The sequence below is a fragment of the Procambarus clarkii genome, chromosome 13, assembly GCF_040958095.1.
Source record: "Procambarus clarkii isolate CNS0578487 chromosome 13, FALCON_Pclarkii_2.0, whole genome shotgun sequence".
NCBI lineage: Eukaryota > Metazoa > Arthropoda > Malacostraca > Decapoda > Cambaridae > Procambarus > Procambarus clarkii.
The window spans coordinates 17,186,956-17,211,703 of record NC_091162.1 but is presented as its reverse complement, the minus strand read 5'-3'; the positions used below and the strand labels follow the sequence as shown (position 1 = coordinate 17,211,703).

General features: G+C 40.7%; 2 protein-coding genes across 3 annotated transcripts in view; one reads left to right on the top strand and one right to left on the bottom strand.

Annotated features, from left to right (window-relative positions):
• Nucleotides 1–24,748, top strand: part of Mef2 (myocyte enhancer factor 2) — a 653,808-nt gene that overhangs the window by 32,344 nt on the left and 596,716 nt on the right. For both annotated transcript variants that reach the window (XM_069323723.1, XM_069323711.1), the window contains exon 2: nt 16,324–16,422. The gene's annotated coding sequence lies outside the window, so the exon portion shown is untranslated. The remainder of the gene's footprint in view (nt 1–16,323; nt 16,423–24,748) is intronic.
• On the bottom strand, nt 1,199–3,481 carry LOC138364261 (baculoviral IAP repeat-containing protein 8-like). Its single transcript, XM_069323706.1, has 3 exons — nt 3,071–3,481; nt 2,775–2,939; nt 1,199–2,664 (listed from the first exon to the last, which is right to left on the bottom strand). The coding sequence occupies exons 1-3, from the start codon at nt 3,435–3,437 to the stop codon at nt 1,979–1,981; spliced, it is 1,218 nt and encodes a 405-aa protein (XP_069179807.1). The 5' UTR covers nt 3,438–3,481; the 3' UTR covers nt 1,199–1,978.

Sequence of the window (24,748 nt, the reverse complement as noted above, 5' to 3'; positions counted from 1 at the left end):
CCAGCTCTCGTCCCCGCCTTAATTCTCTTTCGTATCTTTGTAAATAACCCATCAATTTCCCTAAAATTAAAAGCAGACATACTTCAAAGTTAGTAAATAAGATCAAGTCAGTTACTGAGCTCCAGCTCTCGTCCCCCACCCTCTTCCACCCTCAAGTCTTTGTAAATAAACCATCAATTTCCCCGAAATTTTTACCCTATGTATTTCAGACATAGTAAATATGATGAAAACAATTATAAAACTCTAGCTCTTGTCCTCTGTCCAAGTTCACTCCTGTAAATTCATTACTATCAATCCAAATCCCCCTGAGATTTAAACACCCAACTACATTTTCAGACATAGTAAATAAAAACCAGTTCAGTTATCAAGTTTCAACTCTTGTGCCCCAGCTTAGTTCATTTGTGCAAGTTCTTTATTTTCCAACTAAATCACCCTGAGATTTAAGATCACCTTATTTTCTAACGTAGTAAAATTAATCTGGACATTAGCCTTAGATCATCAGACATAAATATATTCGATCAAGTCCGTCTCCAGCTTATCTCTTATCCGAGTATACACATAACCCCAACCTGTTTAATTATCTTTCACCCCCTCCCACCTTCCTCCATCTCATCCAAGTCTCATAAATTTAAATGTAGCTGTTAATTTGCGTTCTTTCCCCGTTCATAGCATATTCTCTGTAAGTTCAGATCTGTACTTAGTCTTACATATTCTCTACTTCTTTCCCATTTTATACAAGACTTAAACAACTATTACCGTCTCCTCTATCTTATTTAAACATGAGTCATATGTAAATATACCCGACTCTTTCCATCCGTTACAAGTCCTAGCTTGTTCACCGCCCAACTCACTACGCTATTTCTACTCTACATGTTATAGCATGTTTTCCGCTCATCTTGGTACCAACCCTTACAATCTCTCTCTCTCATTCCTTTACATGTCTCAGCATGTTCGCCTCGCATCTTACTACGCTGTCTACTTTACATGTTGTAGCGTGTATTACTGTGTCCCATATCTTATTTAAACATGAGTCATATGTAAATATACCCGACTCCTTCCATCCATTACAAGTCCTAGCTTGTTCACCGCCCAACTCACTACACTGTCTACTTTACATGTTGTAGCATGTTTTCCGCACATCTTGATACCATCCCTTACAATCTCTCAATCCTTTACACATCCCAACTTTCAACCCTTTCTTACAATTTTCCTCCATCCCTCCGCTACATGTTCTTACCCGTTCATTACAGTCCACTACATATTCTCTAATCATCTCTGTACTAATTCTCAAAACTAGTTGTTTCTGTCATTTTAGTAAGTAAGTAAGTAGATCATCGTTATTAACAACGACAACAACAACAACAACAGTAACATTACTAATTCACAGTAAGTTACTACTGAGCATTTGGTAGTTATCCATTTTCAAATAAGGTCAATATAAATCATTCTAAGACATCTTCGTACAATTAAAGATACTTGCCTGTGCACTAAGTCATTACTTACAGTAGCATCTTAAGGCATTGTTTTCGTAACTCAGTTTTATTAAACATACACCTTCATTAGTCAAAGGAAAACTTTTCAAGTCATTGTATTCAATATTTCCGTTAAACTTACTACATCATGTCATTATTCTGTTTCATAATTAAGTACTTGTTTCAGTCCTCCAATGTAATAAGCAAATTATTCTATTAAGGATAAAGAAATCTTATTTAGAAGAGACATTAAGTTTATTACAACATTTAACGCATACAAGTGTTTTAGTAGTTATACAGGTATTCAAGAAATCATAAGTGTTCTTAGTAGTTTTACAAGTGTTCAAGAAAATCATATACAGTTATTCTTAGTAGTTATACAGGTATTCATAAGTGTTCAAGAAGCAAACATATACAGTTATTCTTAGTAGTTATACAAGTGTTCAAGAAAATCATATACAAGTGTTCTTAGTAGTTATACAAGTGTTCAAGAAAATCATAAGTGTTCAAGAAGCAATTGGATTTATTATATATAAAATATTTCCTCTACAAATTGGACAGCATTTCAGAGCTAAAAGACAACCACTGCATGTCACCATATGTTTACATGGTAGTATTACAATATTTATATTTTTATCCATACAAACTCTGCATAAAATATCTTCTTCCCAAGATTGTTCTGTACAGTCCTTGTTTTCAACAGTGTTAGTACAAGTCTCCGGTAAAGTTTTCAATCCCAGATCTTCAAGCGTAGCTTCTTGTTCCTCTTTATCATCAACTGCTTCATAAATTAAGTCCCGTACCCGTAAATAAATATCTGTACCCTCTTGCATATACCTCAACACGATTTCTAGACATCTACTTTGTATAATAAAAGGTAACAAATCTCTGGATTCCTTAAGGTACTCACTTAAAGCATATCTTATACTCTCCACAGGTATTAATTTTTTATGAATCAGATGTTTGAACTTATCCATACCCTCCATTAAGATATTAATTAAATCATTGTCTATAGGTTTTATAGGTAATGGTATTGTCAATCTAGCATTCTTAACAAATTCCTTGCCCCTTGCAAGAATAATGTAAGCACATTCTGGACTACATCTCGCATGTAACGTCCAAGGATCATCTTCTGGTCTCCAATTTCGTATTCCACAGGCGCAGTGATAGCAGCAGACGTGGTCACTTATACCTGAAAACCATAAAACAATCCAGCATTATCTCGTTACTATCTTTTAACTAATATTCATTATTTCTTTACTTATAACTCTATTAAGTTAAAATAGTTAAAACACTTCATACCACAGTAAAAAAAACCAGCTTCTGCCAGCTCATGAGAAGTTTGCTTGACGCTTCCAGGCCATGTCATATCAAATGTCTCTAGGCGAGATTTATAAGTTACCAATCCTGGATTCAGCGATTTCCTAAATTTGATCAATCCCAGATCTTCCTTAGGAGGAGCACCACCTAAAAAAAAAATATAACGTAGTTACGTAAATTATTCTTTAGAAGAATAAGATGTATCTATTTAAGCAATCAAGTTTTGTACAGAGTATATAAGACTGGTATAAGAATACATCATAAGAATATATACTTACTACTATCACTTATTTTCTTATTTCCCAGTTCTATTTTATGGGAAACAAATTCCAGTCCATATTTGAAAGCTATCTCAGACACCTCTAAAGAAACATTGTCACTCCTCTTGCCTCTAATAAAGGCACAGTCTTGATTAATGATCTTATGACGTCTTCTGGGGGTATCACCAACAATCCATGCACCTACTATACAATAACAAAATGCACACAAACAGTAATCACTATTGCGAAGGTAATAGAACCCATCTTCAACTAAGTCAATAGGGTTTAACCACTTAATGGGCCAATCCACAAATGTTTGTAGTCTAACTCCTGCACATTTAAGGCTTTCTATACTGTAAAACTTCCTGGCACACAAAAGATCCATCGTGTGAGGGCAGCACTAACTATTAGAGTAGGATAAGCAAGTATATATATCCCTAAAATAAGTATCGTACATCGCTACATATTTAACAGTTTCCCCATTTATAATAGACAGTAATTTCCTCTAAATACTTCTCTACTTAAAAATCCTTGAAGTTTCATAATTAAATAAAGCTCTTATATAAATACTTAGTAGACTACTTTCATTATTTATTAGACTTATTAGAAAAATACATCACTTTGGCAATCTCGCTAAAAGTATACTGTTACGTCATTATTCGTAGCTGCCGTACATAATGATAGATATATATATATAATTTAGTAGTAAATTCTTATTTAATCTAATTAAAATATATGCTTAAAGCATCTATATCCTAAAATGAAATATACTATTAGTTATAATGTAATATATAATATCACTCTAAGGTAACAAAAATCCTTATTAATATATTCAAATAAGTGGTAACTTTTACATTTCCCCCAATATAAGAGCGCGGACCTCACATTAGGGATATTATTACGACTATCTGGATCGTATCTACTACCTTACGAGGAAGAAAATTCACCATGGATACTGTTCTGACAACTTGTCAGGGTTATTTAACCGACGATTCATTTTGTAATAGTGAAACCTGTATTGTGTACGGAGTGAACTGTATATCCTGTGTTCCCCGAGGAATGGCCCTAGACTTAGCCAAGAAATATTCTCATGCTGACGCTTATAATGTTCGCCGACCCTTGTACAGTCTTAAGAGATGTATCCCTGAAGATCGTCCAGTACCAGGAACAATTCATATCTCTAAAGGAGAAAATCTTCCGTATATTGTTGCTATAGCCACACAATACGGTATTGGATTACCTATAGAAAGTAATAACATTGCTCAGGGAATTATAGAAAACTCAAAAGACAGAAACATGCTCTCTGGATTAAACGAAGATACATCCATTAATCGTCTCGTCTACTTCAAGAATGGTATGAAAGATTTATTTAACTTTATTAAGGGCTCTCCTCAAATTATGAGAGTTATAATACCAACAGGAATTGGGATTACATGTGTTCGAAGAGATAAAGTTTGGGAAAATACTTATCTTCCTGTTATTGAAGATATGTATAAACAGTTAAAACCCTACGGAGTGGAAGTTAAATTACTGTTTAACGAGGAGATTATGCAGAGGAAGAGCAAGTAACACTTGGCAACCTTTTGTGTGCGCAGTGTTTCTACGCGCAGCCTAAAGATGTATATATGCTTCCCCCGGAGTGATCTCTTACGGCGTCCTCCTCTTCTTGGATGTCGGAATCTACTTCAAGCTTGGATATTCAAGGCTATGGAGATCAAGACTATTATTGGAGACTTTGCATCCCTGCCCGTCTACAATAATCACGACTGTTTATTGTACGATCTTGATGCTACGAGTGTACAAATGTGTAAAATTGTGCAAGGATTGTGGGATCGTTACCCATATGCGAGATTACATCGTGAAAACTTTCCTTACAAAAACAGGGCTGTTGTATCTTATCGCAGTAACCCTGGTAGTATACATATTGGAGAACCACCTGAATTTAACAACAGGATGGATGAAGATCTCCATCTACCCCTTATTATTTGTTTAGTGACTCAGTTTGCTAGTAGACCTGCAACTTTACCAGCATATGAAAATCCTCCGTGTGAAGTACGAAGTTTAGATGAACATTTTTACGATGGACTTGAAAAAGATACAGAATATCAGAGATGGCGCTGGTTTGAAAATGCTCTGAAGGAAGCCCTTGTTTTCATTCTTAAAAGATGTGTTAAGAGAATTATTATTCCATATGGGTTTGGCATGTCAAGTTATTTGGACAACTGCGCAGTATGGGAAAGTAAATATTTGCCTATACTTGAGAAAATAGGACAAAAACTACGAAAACGAGGTATTGTACTCTTCATAGTACGTCCTGAAAACATCGTTCCTCCTCAGTCATCCACCCACGGCATCTTTGAAAATAAGATTCCATACATTGCTGTTCTTCAAAATGGATCCACAACTAATGCTACTGATGCTGCTAGGACACCTGAAGATGATGCTACGCCTGCTACCGCTGATGCTAGTTCACCTTCTATCAACACTAAGTTGTCTGATACAATTAATTCAACACCTGTTAATGTTACTACGTCTGTTGATACTAATGTTACAATGTGTGTTAGTAGTAGTTTTACAAATTTAGAAGAGAAGATGGATTGGGAATAATAATGTCTGTAAATAATTTATACTTTGTACATTTTTACAAATTAAATACATTGTACATTTTTACACATTAAATAACAAAATAGAAACTCGTGTGTTTATTTTCTCCCTTTTTAATGTCTAAATGTCAACTCTACTTTTCTGAGTATATAGGAAGAGGTACGAAACTTTTTCTGTCTTACTTCAAGATGGATTGTTCTATGTACATGCAAGTGAAGCTTAAGCGTTTGAATAAGTGTATTATAGATGCTGATTTTACTAGTGATGAAATTCTAAAACCTGGAGACTGTCTTGTCTACGATTCTCATAATTTATCTGGTGGATTTGCACAACTGTTATGGGAAAAATATCCTTACAGTAAAGTTTCCGAGTGTGAAGTGGTACAGAATAATATAACTCCTGGTGGTATAGTACTTGCTTTATCTCCAGAACCAGAAATAAAACCTCATATTATAGGACTTCAATACAGTAGCTCTAATGAAGATCTAGGATTACAGAAAGATATTATTAAACGTTGGAGTTTTAAATCTGCAATAAGACAAATTTGTTGTCAGGCAAGAAATAATAATTTAATCCAGCGTATAATTATTCCATATGGTATTGGGTTTAATGACGGAATAGGATGGAGTAAAGAAGAACAAGAAGAATGGGAGACACACTATTTTCCAGGACTAGCCCATTTAGCTTATGTTTTAAAGAATAATAAAAAAGAATTATTAATGGTTCGTATACCTCTTGGAGAAGATGTTACGGGGACTGGGAGAGAGAAGAAACAAGTAGAGGATGGATCTAATAAACGGAAGAGAATGTCATAGTTAAACTAGTAGATCTAAAATAAAACATATAACTAATTTGGAAACTACAGCTAAGAGAGAGGGGCGGAGCGTAACAATCTCCGATGTGATAAGCTAGGTCGGGATATATCTTGACATAAACTCCCCATCTCGGTCCAGCAGTGAGAAGACATACTCGGATCGATGGCTGCTGTATACAGTAAGTGCTTATTGTATGATGTACTTACAGTACTCGTTATATTTGTTGTGATATAATTTTGCTTATTATTGAATATCTTTTAGTTTTGAAATATTATGATTATTTAATAGTCCCTGTGTTAAATATTGTATTTTTCTTTGTTTAAAGATCTACCCCATGTGATGGATGTGAAGAGTCTACCAGGGTTTGGAAGCATGCCTGATCTTGTGTCAGAAACTATATGGCAAAGTCCAGCTTCGACTGTTTTGTGGAAGAATATGCCCCTGGCGGAAAAACAGACTTATAAAGTGATGACACATACTGATAAATGTACGCATGAGAACATTGTTCCAGCTCTAGCAAAGTTTATTAGCAAAAGTGAAAATGTTTTAATGATACTGATTGGTCGTGATTTTATAAAGTTGAAAGAAGAACTTCCAATGATAAAATGTGATATAGTCTTATTTAGCTTAAAAGAGAGTGTTACAGATGTACTCAAGAAACATGAGAATTGTCAAGTGTTGTTGCTGACGAAAATTCCTAGTAAGGCTGAGATGAAGAAAATTTCTTTGTTATTTAAAGGCGATAAAATAATTTGCACTTTTAGACCTAAACCCCGTTTTAAATACATATTTCCAGAATTTGAAGAAGTGCCTATAGGATGTAACTTAAAGGATAAATTTTTTATAAGAAAATTTGTGGATGAAATTGGTTCTCCAAATGCTGCAAACTGGTTTATTAATAAGTTGAGTTCTGAAGAACGAGAAGTGTATACTATAATGAGCCAGGATGAACTGCAACAGCAGGTAAATAGTAAGACTGTGAAAGAGCTTAGTATTATTCACCCTAAAACAGAAGAAGATGAACATTGGAGTTTAATTGATCATATGGAGGAGAGCTTTCCATCTTTTCCGTTAAATTTAATAAAGATGAGACCAGAAATAGGATATCATACCCCCCAAAAGATAGAAATAGAGGCAGTGATGAGATTTATAGGACAGGATCCTGTACTTGGTGTTTTCTCTGGTATGGCCTTTATTGAAAATCTTATTAGGATAAGACATACTAATGTGGTACGAGCTACAGATAATTACTCGAATATGGGTGAGAGTAAGTGGATGGAGGTTGAACAAATGGATGCTGTAGAAGCAGTTAGGACTTATTGTAATGACAGAGAAGTACTTCTAATGTCCTGGCCTGAATTGATTTGTGATGATAATGTTTATAGCGATGCTTTCTATGTTTTAAAGGAATTTAAGGGACAAAAACTAATTTATTTTGGAGAAGGGGAAGGGGGATGCTGTGCATGACTCTTCGTGAGCCTGAATTTCATCTAAGGGAGCATGCAAAAGACAAATTTTGCAGAATTTATGAGTGTTAGGAATCCTTTCAGAATGATTGTTAATACTCTTTACAAATTTATCAAAATCCTTGATCAGACAGAGATGCTTGCCTTCTAATAACAACAAAGGGACTTTATCGGCATACTTTTCCTGGCTTTTCCTAGCTAAACTAAGATAGTATCTGTTACTTTCATGAGTTACTGTATAAATATAAATAGAAATTTTGTTAAGCTTCTCTATTTTCTTAAGGTTATCAAATGATACGGGGAATCTGATTTCATCTGCCCATACTACGAATCTTCTACACCATCGAAGGTTTTTGTAACACTTTCTAACATTTTTTATAGTCCTGCCCAATGCTAAGTTTTTATACGCGGCAATGCACTGTAACAAACACTCATCTCCTTCACTTTCAGGATTAAATACTGTTTCTTTACCCCTTAATTTTGCAGGATATGGTACGTAAGATCCAAGGCGCATAGGGTGGCGAATATATGAAAAATTAATGGCAAAGCCTGACATGGAATGAATTCCTACACTTGAGGATTGGACATTTTTTAGGCATTCGTCAATTTTAGCAGACATTTCGTCAACCCATGAATTTACGAGAACTTCCACCTCTTCCTGTGTAACAATCTGAGTTTCTCCTCTAATTGAAAATACTTCATCTAATATTTCATATTGATCGTCGGCATGATTAAGTTTTTGCAAAATTAGGCTTACATCAGGGTAAATGTGAAATGAGGGAGGGAATTCTTCCTGTATTTGTCTGAACTGATTGTCTATATATTCTATAAAAAATTCCCTATACCTATTTATATATAAGCTGGGGTCAGCGTCTAAATGTCCGGGAATGGAGAACGAATGTCTCGAGAATGAACCTTCGAAATGGTTAATGACTTCTAACACTCGCGGAACAATGTTATCTAAGTTAAGTACCTCTGGGGAATCTGGAGCGTTGACTTCTTCATCTGATATGTCGTGAACAGGGGGTTGATTGTCTTCTTCTTCTTCTTCATCTGAGGATGCATGCTGGTTGCCGTCTGGTGCATCTTCTTCTAGCTCCTGGGACAGCTGGGGTTGACTGCGTACAGGTGTGCTCCACTCAGAGGGTTGGGTTGAATCCGGGGGAGATTCTGTAATATAATATTAGCAATGAATAAACATTAAGAGGAAAACACATTTGAAAACAATAAGAGGATTTGAAAACCTTAATAAGAAAATATCGTGTAAATAAGAGGAATTATTATTAAGAGGAAAAACAAAAAGTTTAAATAAGAGGAAAAACTGAATTACAGATAAATAATAATATTACTTACGAGCTGGGATGTTGATTCCACCAAGTATGAGATTCTCTTGATCACGAATAGGAACTCCTGTAATGGAAATATTTTTCTGTATGAGTACTTATTACTTGTTTATACACTTGATAAATATACAATTATTAACTTTAAAAAATTATGAAAATTATTGTGAAAACGTACGGTTATTTATGATGCGACGGCGTTTGGGTGGAGGTTCAATGACGTTTCTGGCTTCGGTGGGAGGTTCCCGGTTAACGGAGAAACGACAGTATGGGCAGGAAGTAGAACCATGAACTGAAATGAAAATAATATATATAAATTGTCTGTCTGTATGTATGTATGTATGTGTGTTTCGGATATATATTTTCTTTGAAAGTTTATTGAAAGTGCGAGAAAAAGAGGTACTTACGATTTGCACAATAGAGTTGCCCACAGCTGGTACAGGTTACGTCAAAATGTCCAGGCGGTGTAGGCCCGTTGCATCCTATACAGTATAGTCTGCATTCTTGAAGAGCGTTGATGGACATTTCACCGAGGCATGTTAAACATCGTGTTTGACACACATGAACGATTTCGTTGTTGATAGGAGACAGGCACAGAGGACACACTGACATGATGATATGACTAGGCTAGGGGAACCTTGTGAACAGGATGAAGATTGATTGTAGACTGAAAGTGTAGGCCTCTGAGACTTTGGCGATCTGAGGGGGCCCCTGAATGAGCGTAATAACGATAGTGTGCCCCTTAGTGAGCGTTTGGTTGTTTTATTAATAGCGAGAATGATTGGCGAATACTGGGAATAAACTCGTTTATTATAAATTGTGTAAACTATGAATTAGATGACTAAATAAATTATAAATAAATAAATAAGTTTTATTAACGCTTAATGTATATATATATATAAATTATTACGGTGGCGAACGCCGACAATGACTGGTAGATGTCTGGGGCAGGTAATCAGGTGATGATGGCCTCGGGCAGATAGCCTGGGGCAGGTAGCTGGGGCCAGCTTAGATAGTCTCTGAGGCAGTTTTCAGTATTAAAGGTTACATTGAGATGCTTCGGTTGATTTGTATAAAACTGACTGGTTAATGAAAAAGGAATAAAATATTAGTATGTCAGAAAATAGGAAGAGGGAATAATATGAAGAGGAGAGAGAGAGAGGAGGGAGAGAGAGAGAGAGAGGAGGGACGGTCCAGATATTACGGATAAGATAAGATAAGATTAAGAGCTGACTGGCTGGCTGGCTGGGCGCAAAGTAAATAAAGGTGACGCGACAGATTGCGAGGTAAGGGGGGGGAGGGAGGGAGGGGGGTGTGATGTACGAGACTTGAAAACAATGACTTATACAGATAACTTTCTAAATTTATATGAATAACTAAGGCTTACATAGACGATTTTGTAAGTTGAAAACATGTAAAATATGTCCGTAGAGTTCTCCTGGAAGCCCTAAAGTGCTACACACGTTATTTGAATTTCTCCCATAAGGCTTTAACAAACTTCTAAGTCTCGGAAATTATTTTTCTCATAAGAAATCCATACTTCTAAAATCTGTGACTGCCCAAATTCGCCTGAAAAACCCTGGCTCACAAACACGAATTTCTAAATTTACCTGAAACCCTTGGGGCGCACAGGGGAATTTTCTCCCAGAAAAAAAAATTCCCCTGTGGCCACCCCTGGTGTCGCTGTGGCCACCCCTGGTGTTGCTGTGGCCACCCTGGTGATGCTGTGGCCACCCCTGGTGTTGCTGTGGCCACCCCTGGTGTTGCTGTGGCCACCCCTGGTGTTGCTGTGGCCACCCCTGGTGTTGCTGTGACCACCCCTGGTGTTGCTGTGGCCACCCCTGGTGTTGCTGTGGCCACCCCTGGTGTTGCTGTGGCTACTCCTGGTGTTGCTGTGACCACCCCTGGTGTTGCTGTGGCCACCCTGGTGTCGCTGTGGCCACCCCTGGTGTTGCTGTGGCCACCCCTGGTGTTGCTGTGGCCACCCCTGGTGTTGCTGTGGCCACCCCTGGTGTTGCTGTGGCCACCCCTGGTGTTGCTGTGGCCACCCCTGGTGTTGCTGTGGCCACCCCTGGTGTTGCTGTGGCCACCCCTGGTGTTGCTGTGGCCACCCCTGGTGTTGCTGTGGCCACCCCTGGTGTTGCTGTGGCCACCCTGGTGTTGCTGTGGCCACCCTTGGTGTTGCTGTGGCCACCCTTGGTGTTGCTGTGGCCACCCCTGGTGTCGCTGTGGCCACCCCTGGTGTCGCTGTGGCCACCCCTGGTGTTGCTGTGGCCACCCCTGGTGTTGCTGTGGCCACCCCTGGTGTTGCTGTGGCCACCCCTGGTGTTGCTGTGGCCACCCTGGTGTTGCTGTGGCCACCCTGGTGTTGCTGTGGCCACCCTTGGTGTCGCTGTGGCCACCCCTGGTGTTGCTGTGGCCACCCCTGGTGTTGCTGTGGCCACCCCTGGTGTTGCTGTGGCCACCCTGGTGTTGCTGTGGCCACCCCTGGTGTTGCTGTGGCCACCCCTGGTGTTGCTGTGGCCACTTCTGGTGTTGCTGTGGCCACCCCTGGTGTTGCTGTGGCCACCCCTGGTGTTGCTGTAGCCACCCCTGGTGTTGCTGTGGCCACCCCTGGTGTTGCTGTGGCCACCCCTGGTGTTGCTGTGGCCACCCTGGTGTTGCTGTGGCCACCCCTGGTGTTGCTGTGGCCACCCCTGGTGTTGCTGTGGCCACCCTTGGTGTTGCTGTGGCCACCCTGGTGTCGCTGTGGCCACCCCTGGTGTTGCTGTGGCCACCCTGGTGTTGCTGTGGCCACCCCTGGTGTCGCTGTGGCCATCCTGATGACGCAGGAGCAATTTTGATTCATTCCCAGCCATTCAGACCACCCTGAGTGGCCGTGGTCACCTTGTCGCTGTGCCAAGCTGAAAGTTTCAATGATTAGCGACTGAAATCGTTATTCGATTTCAGTACGATTGAAGTCGCTACTTGTATCCAGTCACCTCCTGCTGAGGCGAATGGAAGACATCTTGAATTTGTTGCCGCTGATGTGTGGGTTGTCGTCGTTGTTGCTTAAGATTTGCTACCCGGGACAAGAGTTCCAAGCAGCACGGGCTATGGTGAGCCCGTCTGTGTGGTGGCGTGTAGGACATGATCTCACACGCTACAGTACTGAGAGTCCAGTCACTAGATCCTTCACACCTGCCGGTATGAGGCACCTGGAGCTTTGCAATTACTTTGATTCACTCTCTTGTTCTTGAGGATATTTTTACAATGCATGTCCATGTAACCCTATTCCTCAAAGTCCACTTTGGGCTCACCATAGCCCGTGCTGCTAGGAACTTCGTTGTTCCGAGTAACTGAATCTATAACGATACCAACACTTTCCTCATATAGTGTAGGGTTATCTTGAGGTTATCTTGAGATGATTTCGGGGCTTTAGTGTCCCCGCGGCCCGGTCCTCGACCAGGCCTCCACCCCCAGGAAGCAGCCTGTGACAGCTGACTAACACCCAGGTACCTATTTTACTGCTAGGTAACAGGGGTATAGGGTGAAAGAAACTCTGCCCATTGTTTCTCACCGGCGCCCGGGATCGAACCCAGGACTACAGGATTACAAGCCCAGTGTGCTGTCCGCTCGGCCGACCGGCTCCCGACCGGATAGGCGCATGAATGCCCGTGTACCTAAGTTTGGTAATAAAGAAAAAAGGTGGCAAAGTTGAGAACCTTCGTTGTTTGAACTACAGTACAGCACAACGAGGCTGAACCATTTTATGTAGCAACTTGCGAGTGTCATTGGCCCACAAGTTCTGGGTAATCATAGTTCCTCAAATGATAAAATTGTGAGGTTTTAAAAGCAAAATTTCCTCGCGTCGTCTTGGTGAAATCTGCGATGCAGCACCTGAGAACATTTCCCGGGAGAAAGCGGAAATGAGAGTAGACACACGAAAGTAGTTTTCTTTTAATTTTGGCGTCGCCAATTGTTATGTTGTTACTTCGCGTAGGATAATATAATGAATACCTCTTAATAAGATAGCATTATCTAAGCCCATAAATACCATGTCAACGAGAGAGTTTTTTACCTTATGATATGGGTGGGGACTACGCGGGAACTGCAGGAGAGGCTTATGGGCTCACCATAACCCGTGCTACATGGACACTTCGTTCTGAGTAACTAAATCTAATATAACAACATACAGGAGAGGCCTTTCGATGGGGGACGGACTCCACAGGTGGGTACACAGGTGCAGCAGTGGAGACTGAGAACGCTGGGGAAAGCCCAGGTGACAGTGAGGTGAGGTGGACGGGGGACTTAAGTGTGGGAACTTTGAGTACGTGAGTAAATCATTTCGAGAAATGCGTTTTGAACATAAGGAGAGAGAGAGCCAGGAACTATCTTTACGAACAATACAGTCCGTACTCGTCAACAAAGGCTGAAAGTGATTCCATAAAGTCCCCAAACCCTTTCCAATTTTTTTTTTATCAAAAACGCTTTACACACAACTCACAACTGATGACGTTCGAATATTTTTCGAACAGCAACCCGGCCTCAGGCTCATCCAACCGGCTGTCAATTCCAAAAACGTTATTCACCAATTTTAACGTACTGCGTATTAAGATTTTGTATTTTCTCAAATATATAAGTTAATAGTTCCTCTAACAGTGTGTTGAAAAGTTAGCCCTATGGTTAGGTTCTTAGGTTTATGAAGCATTTAGAGAGGTGTGATTCGAGCAGAGGACGTAAACGAAGCAATTCTCGAAGTGCTGTAAACTCATAAACAAGAGGGGTTGGCGGGGTGGATTAACGAGCATTTGGCCTTTGTTGATGAGAACAGGTTGGTATGTCGGCCAGGGGTCGTTAAAGCTGCGGACGTCCAAAATAGGACGTATTTATCAATTTTAACGTATTGTGTATTAAAAATAGGCTTGTTCTCATTTATATCATTTAACACACACACACACACACACACACACACACACACACACACACACACACGAGTTACGAGGAAAAGCTGCGTGAAATGCACCTCACGTTGCTGGAAGACAGGAAAGCTCGGGGAGACATGATCACTATCTACAAAATTCTCAGGAGGATTGACAGGGTCGATATGGATAAACTTTTAACACGGGCGGTACGCGAATAAGGGGACACAGGTGGAAACTGAGTACCCAAATGAGCCACAGGGACGTTAGCAAGAACTTTTTCACTGTCAGAGTAGTTAACAGATGGAATGCATTAGGCAGTGATGTGGTGGAGGCTGACTCCATACACAGTTTCAAATGTAGATATGATAGAGCCCAGTAGGTTCAGGAATCTGTACACCAGTTGATTGGCGTTTGACAGGCGGAACCAATGAGCCAGAGCTCAACCCCCGCAAGCACAAGTGAGTACACACGCACCCACACATGCACACACGCACCCACACATGCACGCACGCACCCACACACGCACCTTCCTCATCACAAGTCCAGCAGGAAGCGTCATTACTACGCGAGTTATATGAACTTTTTCCCCCTTATATTTATCCTTTCCTTGGAATCAATTAGTGCAGACGGCGTAAATAAGTGCACCTAATTTTCTCGTCCCCGGCAAACTGCGCACCTTGAAGAACAAGGTTGTAAGCGCCGCGTCGCTCCTCTCTCTCCCAGGATTTCTGGGAGTGTTGTAATTAAGGTACCGAAGTCAGGATTCACCAAGCATTTACTCTTTCACTTAGGAAAGCTGTACACCTTTATTCACTCGTGGCGGCTTTGTTGGCATTTACTAAACAGGGTTTACGATGTTGTTGTTGTCTTAGATTTAGTTACTCAGAATGACATGTCCTTGTAGCACGGGCTATGGTGAGCCCGAGCAGGGTACGCGCTTGGAAACTTCACCACACACAAGGTTGGTATGGGTATACAGACAACCTCGTAGCATTCTGGAGCTCATAAACTGATTAGTGAATATAAACGATGCCGCCACGATTGAGGAAAGATGTACAGGTTTCGTAAGTGGTTGCGTAAATGCTTGATGAATATCCTGATCCGGTATTATAATTCACAAGCACCAATCAACGCGTCCTCTCACTTAATTACGTATCATTTTGTACGGAGTGGAGAACGGGCTGGATGATGATGATGATGATGGACGCATGATATCAAAGCGCCATCATTTCAGATATATGATAGCCTAACGCCATCACTTTAGATGATGGCGTTAGGCTATTAAAACTTGGAGTTTTAATACAACGGAAGTAAATTGCTCAATGAAATGGTTCAGCAGTTAGATTAATGAACATTGCGCTCTGGTGTTGGTGTCTTGAATTATTTGTCTAAACAATTAGACGAATGGTAATTTGCTGCTATTTTTTTGTGATTGCGGGTAAAATTCTCCTTTCTGAAAATTGCTCCGACGGTGTTTATATGTTGAGTTTACGTTGTGCACAATTTGCGTGCCTTGAGTGTGTGTAGAATGTGTGCGGTATATGTTACAGTGATTGGGGGTTTAGCGAAAGTCGTATATAATGTCTGTTATATAACCCCCATCTCCCCCATTACCGTTTCCATTCACTACCGCCAAGGAAAACCCTACAAGTTATCCTTGGATATAAGGTGATGTTAAATCATTGTTTTCCGGCAGGAGTTGACTTTTGTAGCGTGATTAATGTGTCATAAATACAGTGTATGCAAGAATAGAGGTTAGTGGTGCGTAGTTTCGTACGTTCCGTGGTAGCTAGGTGGCCTCACGCCTCGCCAGCGATTTTGGTAAAGTTCAAGCCCTGGACAGGGAGGGTCCAGTGGGCATCGATCTTTTAACTGTTTGCCTGATAGTATTTGAGATCTGGTTGTTAACCGATTGGCGGGTCGTATTCCAGGGGGGAAACTTGTAGAGTTGACGAGCTGTGGGAAGGAAAGGTTCTTAGCGTGCTAAGAATAATAATACAAGTCGTCGACTTCTGTGAGCGGTTAGTGGTCATTGGTCAAACGGCTCATTATGGATGCTGCAGCAGCAGCAGCAGCCAATTACCATTGATGAAGAATTCTGTCGTCTTGGTTGTATGTTAATCACCATTACCCCGCCCGCAGGTTGAGGAGGAGGTGGTTCTCGTTGACCACGCCCCTCCCCGCAACAGCAACGCCCCTCCCCGCAACAGCCACGCCCCGGGACTCCTCGTCATCCTTAAGGTAACTCAACTTTCATTTTGTATTGCGCTTGCTACTTTATCATATTTATCATGTAAGTAGAGAGCTTATGGATTTGTCTTGTTTAGTTCACTGCCTGCGCTTGGTTTCCGGCCGATATGTCGAGAATGACTCTACACATTGAGGAAACTTGAAAAGTTTTTGACGGTCATAAAGCGAAGCTTTCTAGTGGAATTGACTAGTGTTGCCTCCTGGTGATCGTCTCTGGAACTAATTTATCTGGAGTCGGGGACTCTGTCTCTGCGTTATATCATGACAACAAATGAGCTGAACTTCACTATAATTAACAACTTACTACATAGTTGTCCAAGGTTCCCATTTTCCTAGACGGGGGCTGGTGCAAGGGGCTTCATCGCCAGATTTGAAATTCTTCGCCATTGTTTCCGCCCCATCGGTCAGGTCCGCCGTCCAAACAGGTTGTAAAGGGAGAACCCTTGTGGAAAAAATGCCGGCGAATCCCATCCCCCTTTTAAGCCATTTCTCGAAATCGGATAGTGGAGAGAGCATCCGATCCTCCAGTCAGCGTCGCCCTTAAATCAACAACAACAATTGCCCTAATGCCAGCTGATCAACTAGTCATAACTGAAATAGAAGGCAAAAAAAGAAGGCACACAGAGCCAGAGTAATTTTGTATATATATATATATATATATATATATATATATATATATATATATATATATATATATATATATATATATATATATATATATGGATTTCATTATTTTTGGACCTGTGTGCCAATCTTTTGGATGGCACTCTAGACCATAACTTCCCGCATCCTGGCCCTCCCCCCCCCCTCTCCACCCACCACCACCAAGCTTAATCATTCGCTCTGCCTCCCAAGATCCTATTTTCCGAGCATATATATATATACAAATACAACATGACAAATTTCATAACGTAATGTAAATGTAAAATTAAAAGGTGTGATAGCTAATAAATGTTCCTGGACGCAGGTTCGAATCCTCGTCACGGCCCTTGTGGATGTGTTCGTGTGATAGCTAACTTTGATTTGAGGCAGCTGCTGTAGCCTTCAATGTATTGACAGCTTTCACCCAAAATTAACATTCTGATTACAATTTTTGTGTCTGTATTTCACTTTTCGAATGAAATTTATCAGCAGAACGTTTGTGAATAGAATTGAAAGCTCTCCATACTTTCTCTCTTTGCCAAAGCCTCATGCGAATTCCAGATCAAATATGTACACTTTAACCACGGTGGAAAAGATCTCTTCCCACTCATTGTCAAAGTGACGTCGAGGTATGTTCTTTTTCAGTACACAGAATGGTCCAGTGCGCATGAAACGTTAACCTACTCAATAGCCTCTTTTTTTTCTTTGTCTTTATTTTTACAGATCAGGCACTAACAATATTCAATTTTCCATTCTTTCACTGTTGAGCGGATGGGGTAGGTAGATTTTAAAATCTGTTATGTAGATTTTAAAATCTGTTATGTAGATTTTCAAATCCGTTATGTAGATTTTAAAATCCGATAGGTAGGTTTTAAAATCCTTTAGGTAGGTTTTCAAATCCGTTAGGTAGGGTTTAAAATCCGTTCGGTAGGTTTTAAAATGCGTTAGGTAGGGTTTAAAATCCGTTCGGTAGGTTTTAAAATCGGTTAGGTAGGGTTTAAAATCCGTTCGGTAGGTTTTAAAATCCGTTAGGTAGGGTTTAAAATACGTTCGGTAGGGGTTTAAAATGCGTTCGGTAGGTTTTAAAATCCGTTAGGTTAGGTTTTAAAATCCTTTGTGTAGGTTTTAAAATCCGTTAGGTTGTGTTTAAAATCCGTTAGGTAGGGTTTAAAATCCATTAGGTAGGTTTGAAAATCCGTTGGCAAACCGTCTTGGGTTAAATATATGACTTGTAACCGACCGGTGAATGAAAGTCAACATCTGAATTTCCTGCTCCTTGGTCATCACTTGTGTTGGGATTAGGGATTAAGAACTGAGAAAAATGTAATCTCTCTACGTCATTGTTATTCTTTAAGTAAACTCGATATAACCTGATCTGACCAAACCTAACGTATCCCAACTAACCTGACATTCAAATTCAAATTCAAATTCAAATGTTTATTTAGGTAAAGTACATACATACAAGGGGTGATACAAATATTGATGAATTTATAGATAGAGCTGGTACATACAATGCCTAAAGCCACTATTACGCAAAGCGTTTCGGGCAGGAAATATTCTACTTATGTTATATTCTACTTATCATACACATATTCTACTTATATATTCTCATATTCACATATTCTACTTATCCTATACAAACCAAATCTAACCACAATATGAGAAAACTTTTTGTTTTTTATATATGGTATGCACAAGGCGTGACATCACGATGACGCTAAAAGTTATAATTTCCAAAGTTTGAGTTCTGTGTCGTATTATGATACAGGGCCACATCTTGTGGCCGCTGAGATGTGGGCCACATCTTGTATGCGATGCAAAGTGTACTCAGAACGCTAAGAATTTTATAATGGTCTTCTCTTCAGAATCTCATAACTAGAAGCGCATAAATTGGTTTTTGTTTAATCCAGCCAAGAGTGTCATGGGTGATGTGTCTTAAAAGCTTGATGAAGCATGTTTTATTATGCTTAATATTTCGAAAATAAGACTTACAAAATCAATTTAGCTGTAATATGGCCATGTCTGACAGGTGTAAAATACACATAATATATTCTCAGGTTTGTGGTCGTACGACAGCATTTTCAAGTACCAATTGCTTCCTATAGAATACATCTGCCCTTATATGTGCTTATATGATGTATCCTTGTATATATAACTTAGAACAATATTATTTGCGCGCCTGCTAATTATTGTTGATGGACACCATACATTCTAAAATACAAATATATATCTTTAAGAGAGAATCTCCAAGGCTGGAGACCCGACGCTTGGGGCTAGAGTCAACCAGCTTTTCATGACGACACGTGGATAGTATGGGACTGTCATAGGCTGGTCGTGAATATGTATAATTAATATCCACATGGATACGGATATTAATTATGCTCATTGACTGTGAACATAATTTATCTTAATAGTACTCTAATACAAAACATTACACGGTGTTTCACAGTTTTTGGCCCCGAGTAGTAATTGTTATTTTCTAATTACTTACGCCTGAAAAGTGTAAAAAATGGCTGTTAGTGTCCTCGAAACTTGCTTAGCCAACAACTGTAGATAAGAAGTCGGCAGCCTTTAAGTAAGCTTGAAGACGTCTTCACTAAGCTGTCTAAGGCAGAGATAAAAGCAAAGTTTGAGGAGATAAATAAATATTATAAAAATAGCGCCAAGCCATTACGACTGTTTAGGACTTGGAAGGGATCAGGATAAGGACTTGGGATAGGACGTGGGGGGGGGGGAAGAATGGTGCCCAACCACTTGGACGGTCGGGGATTGAACGCCGACCTGCATGAAGCGAGGCCGTCGCTCTACCATCCAGCCCAAGCGATTGGGGCAAATTTGAGGAGAATAAGAGCCAATTTCTATATTTTAGAGGCATAAACAATTAGAAAATAACACATCCAGGGACAGGTTTTTTTTTTTTGTAACATAGTACTTACCTGAAATAACTGTTGAAAGATATACCGTTAGTGGATTGTTGTTGTTATAGATTCAGCTACTCGGAACAAGTTCCAAGTAGCACGGGCTATGGTGAGCCCGTAGTGGACTTACCTGACACAGGAGCGGGGCAAGTAGCACGGGCTATGGTGAGCCCGTAGTGGACTTACCTGACACAGGAGCGGGGCAAGTAGCACGGGCTATGGTGAGCCCGTAGTGGACTTACCTGACACAGGAGCGGGGCAAGTAGCACGGGCTATGGTGAGCCCGTAGTGGACTTACCTGACACAGGAGCGGGGCAAGTAGCACGGGCTATGGTGAGCCCGTAGTGGACTTACCTGACACAGGAGCGGGGCAAGTAGCACGGGCTATGGTGAGCCCGTAGTGGATTTACCTGACACAGGAGCGGGGCAAGTAGCACGGGCTATGGTGAGCCCGTAGTGGACTTACCTGACACAAGAGCGGGGCAAGTAGCACGGGCTATGGTGAGCCCGTAGTGAACTTACCTGACACAGGAGCGGGGCAAGTAGCACGGGCTATGGTGAGCCCGTAGTGGACTTACCTGACACAGGAGCGGGGCAAGTAGCACGGGCTATGGTGAGCCCGTAGTGGACTTACCTGACACAGGAGCGGGGCAAGTAGCACGGGCTATGGTGAGCCCGTAGTGGACTTACCTGACACAGGAGCGGGGCAAGTAGCACGGGCTATGGTGAGCCCGTAGTGGACTTACCTGACACAGGAGCGGGGCTGGAGTCCGTTAGTGGACGAAACCTTAAAGAGAGAATGAATAGAATTTAAAACTTTGTGTATCTCGCACATCTCTCACAGCTGTAACTGTACATCACCAATGGTATATTATCAGCCTGGTAGTGTCACTGTATTTGAGGACGTCAGTGTTTTTTTCAGTTTTGTTTTTTCTTCAGTAATAACATAGTTTAGAAAATAATGATGATAATAGAACCATTACAAATTGGTTTAATTTCTCTCTCTCGCCGTCAGTCTAATCACGGAAGCAACAGAGGACGCGTATTGTTATATTTTCAGTGTCTTGGCGGACTGAAATTCCAGCGTGGGGGGAGGGGGAGGATTGCGCAGTCTTGGGGGTGGGGAGAATTGCGCAGTCTTAGGGGGGGGGGGGGGGAGAGGGGCAAGGTGGCGCGGGCGTGGTAATATTGCGCACTCTTAGGGAGTAAGGATCTGTGCGGTTTTAGCGACTGTGGCTGCACAGTCTTAGATGAATGGTTGCGCAGTGCCAAGGTGCGTAGTCTTAGGAGCAGGATTGGTGTAACTGTCGATGCGATGCCTCGGCGATTGCAAGAGGGCAGAGCAAACTGCGGGGCTCTAGACACCGTTAATGACCCGCTCACCAAGCCACATGAACACTCCGCTCACCAAGCCACCCGAACACACTGCTGGTCGTGACCGAATAAGACCCGCCAAAGACCACTTTTCCATTGTCTGTTACCATAAGCCTCATAGGCTTATCGAGATCCCCCCGAGGCCAACTACTGACCTTTGCCAGGATGCAACCCACAATAGTTGCCTATTTGCTGCTAGGTGAACAGACACATCAGGTGAAAGGAACTGTGCCCAAACGTATCAGTCCTGACTGCTAAAATCCATTATATAACACTTAACCCCAAATGTGGCAAGTATCTTATTGTCAATACAATACATTATGATGTACAGCTGAGAAGCCTTTTTTGTGATTGTTATGGATATGGCGTCTTTGTAACTAATCTTGAGGTTATCTTGAGATGATTTCGGGGCTATTAGTGTCCCCGCGGCCCGGTCCTCGACCAGGCCTCCACCCCCAGGAAGCAGCCCGTGACAGCTGACTAACACCCAGGTACCTATTTTACTGTTAGGTAACAGGGGGCATAGGGTGAAAGAAACTGCCCATTGTTTCTCGCCGGCGCCTGGGATCGAACCCAAGACCACAGGATCACAAGTCCAGCGTGCTGTCCGCTCGGCCGACCGACCTAAGGTGGCATGTATGAAATAGAAGTCTTATTGGGGCATCAATCTGTTCAACCAGACTCTGGTGGTTGAAGCCAATTGCATCAAACCACAACACAAACTTGTTGGTCCAAAGGTGCAAAAACAGTCCTATTATCGCTGTGGGTAAGATGTTAACATTTTACAAATTCATCTGACACCTGACGACTTAATATATTGAATGTTTTTTTTCACGTTAAAATTCGGTATTTTGTTAAATAGAAATATGCACTGTTATTATATTTGTTGGTTTATGCATAACTAGGACTAAGTTATATTGGGTAAGGTGTTTCGGTAATGTTGAATTATGGAAGAATTATATAAAATATATATAAATGGAATAATTTTCCCTGTATTTTAATGTAAATTTATTCTCCAATTTTTGTAAATCGTTTATAGGTAAATAAGTATAACATTCAGGTTTTTTTTTTTAAAGATCTTGTTCTGTACTACTGAAACACTTGTTCACTAAGAATTGTAATGTATAATTGCCTTGTAAAACTTATGTATATGTAATTTATATTGTATTTTCTTAAATAAAGTTAAAAAAAAAATTATGAAAGGTTTACAGTACCTTGTTCTTAAGGCTAGGCTCGCCCCTCGGCGACCGACCCCCAAATTCATAAACTTTTAACGTACTGTGTATTCATACTAGGAATTTTCTCATATATATTAATATTATATATAATAATTGTGTGCCCAGTTAGGGCACACAATTATATTTTATTTTCTAATTTCGTTGTACGTCGGAATATATATACTATGGTCCTCAGCGTTGAGGATAGGCTGTGTTCGTGAGTGAAACATTTATTGTAGTACGATTCGAACATAGAAAGAGTGGGAGGCAATGTTCGGATATGCAACCCATCCTCCTGTTTAGATACTATTAGATACTACCTAATGTGACGAGCGTCAATAGTCACGAATTCGAACGTACTTAGGTTTTAGATAGTAGTATACTGACTAGTAAGGAATCCGTTTAAAATATATGAAGCTTAAAAACAAACTTAAATATTCCTAGGCCTAGTATAGCGCACATATGTACTATATTAGGCCTCAGATATCGTGTTTTAGGCCTAGGGAGGTTAGGTTAGTTTAGTTTGTCAAAGTAACACAAGTGATAAAATAGTTTTCCGGTTTGTCCAACTCAATAGTGCCAATTTTACTTTCTAATATCGTTGTATGTGGGTATATATACTATTGTCCTCATCGTTACTATAAGTACTACCACCACAGGAGGATGGGCTGGAATATCAGTTGTGGGTCGTGTTTAAAGCGTTTTTCTGACGTTTCTGGTTAGGCAAAATCACATTTTTTTTTTTTAAGAAGTAGTAGTCGAGAGAAAGAGCTACTGTGTTATGATAATGAACTCTGCAATTGTTATGTTGAATGTCGGTTTGAGGCAGTTCGCGGAAGATCCTGGTCTCGTTGTTAGTCGGAGGCAAGAGTGTGTGTGTATTCATCTTGCTGTGCTTGCGGGGGTTGAGCTTTGACTCTTTGGATCCGCCTCTCAACTGTCAGTCAACTGGTGTACAGATTCTGGAGCCTATTGAGCTCTATCATATCTACATTAGAAACTATGTATGGCGTCTGCTTCCACCACATCACTGCCTAATGCATTCCATTTGTTAACTATTCTTACACTGAACAAATTCTTTCTACTGTCTCGGTGGCTCCTTTGGGTACTAAGTTACCACTAGTGTCCCCGTGTTCGTGTTTTACCCATACTCAATAGTTTGTCTTTGTTCACCCTGTCAATTCCCCAGATAATTTTGTAGGTGGTAATGCCCTTACTCTTTCAGGGATGTAGGGATTAATTCCCGTATCCTTTCCTCATAGCTCATACCTCTCAGTTTTGGACTAGTCTGGTGGCATACCTCTGAATATTCTCTAATTTTGTCTTGGGTTTATCCAGGTTGGAGCTGCCTACTCCAGGATGTGGAGTACTCCTCGATACTCCTTTTAATGTGGGGTTTTAGGGACAGGTTCGGTGTGATATCAACCCTCAGATCTTTCTCTTTCTCTTTATTTGACTCTTGCACGATTTCACCTCCCAGATGGTACCTTGTGTTCTGGATCCTGCTTCCTTCGCCCAATTTCTTTACTTTACACTTTCTTGAGTTAAATTTCAGTAGCCATTTTTTAGACCATTCCTCCAATTTGTCCAGGTCGTCCTGTAGTCTCTATCTTCATTTGTCTTGATTCTTCTCATAATTTTTGCATTACCAGCAAACATTGAGAGGAATGACTATAACTTCTGGAAAATCGTTTATATATATCAGAAACAGGATTGGTCCAAGTACAGAAGCCTGTGGGACTCCGCTGGTGACATCTTGCCACTCTGATGTCTCCCCCCTCACAGTTACTCGTTGTTTCCTGTTGCTAAGATACTCCCTTATCCACTGGAGCACCTTACCTTTTACTCCTGCCTGTTTTTCCAACTTTTGTAACATCCTTTTATGGGGTACTGTTTCAAAGGCTTTCTGACAGTTCAAGAAAATGAAGTCGGCCCACCCTTCTCTTTCTTGCCTAATTTTTGTCGCCTGGTCATAGAATTTTATTAAGCCTGTGAGGCATGATTTACCATCCCTTAACCCATGCTGGTGGTGTGTTACAAAGCTCTTTCCCTCCAAATGTTCTACGAGCCTTTTCCTCACGATCTTCTCCATCACATTGCATGGTATACAAGTTAGGGAAACTGGCCTGTAGTTCAGTACCTCTTACCTGTTACCCTTTTTGTATA

Coding starts and splice junctions, on each gene's coding strand:
- LOC138364261 (XM_069323706.1), bottom strand. CDS start 3,437: ATGGATCTTTTGTGTGCCAGGAAGTTTTACAGTATAGAAAGCCTTAAA. Junction 2,940..3,070: donor TAAGAAAATAAGTGATAGTA/GTAAGTATATAT, acceptor TTTTTTTTTTAG/GTGGTGCTCCTCCTAAGGAA. Junction 2,665..2,774: donor AGCTGGTTTTTTTTACTGTG/GTATGAAGTGTT, acceptor TATGGTTTTCAG/GTATAAGTGACCACGTCTGC.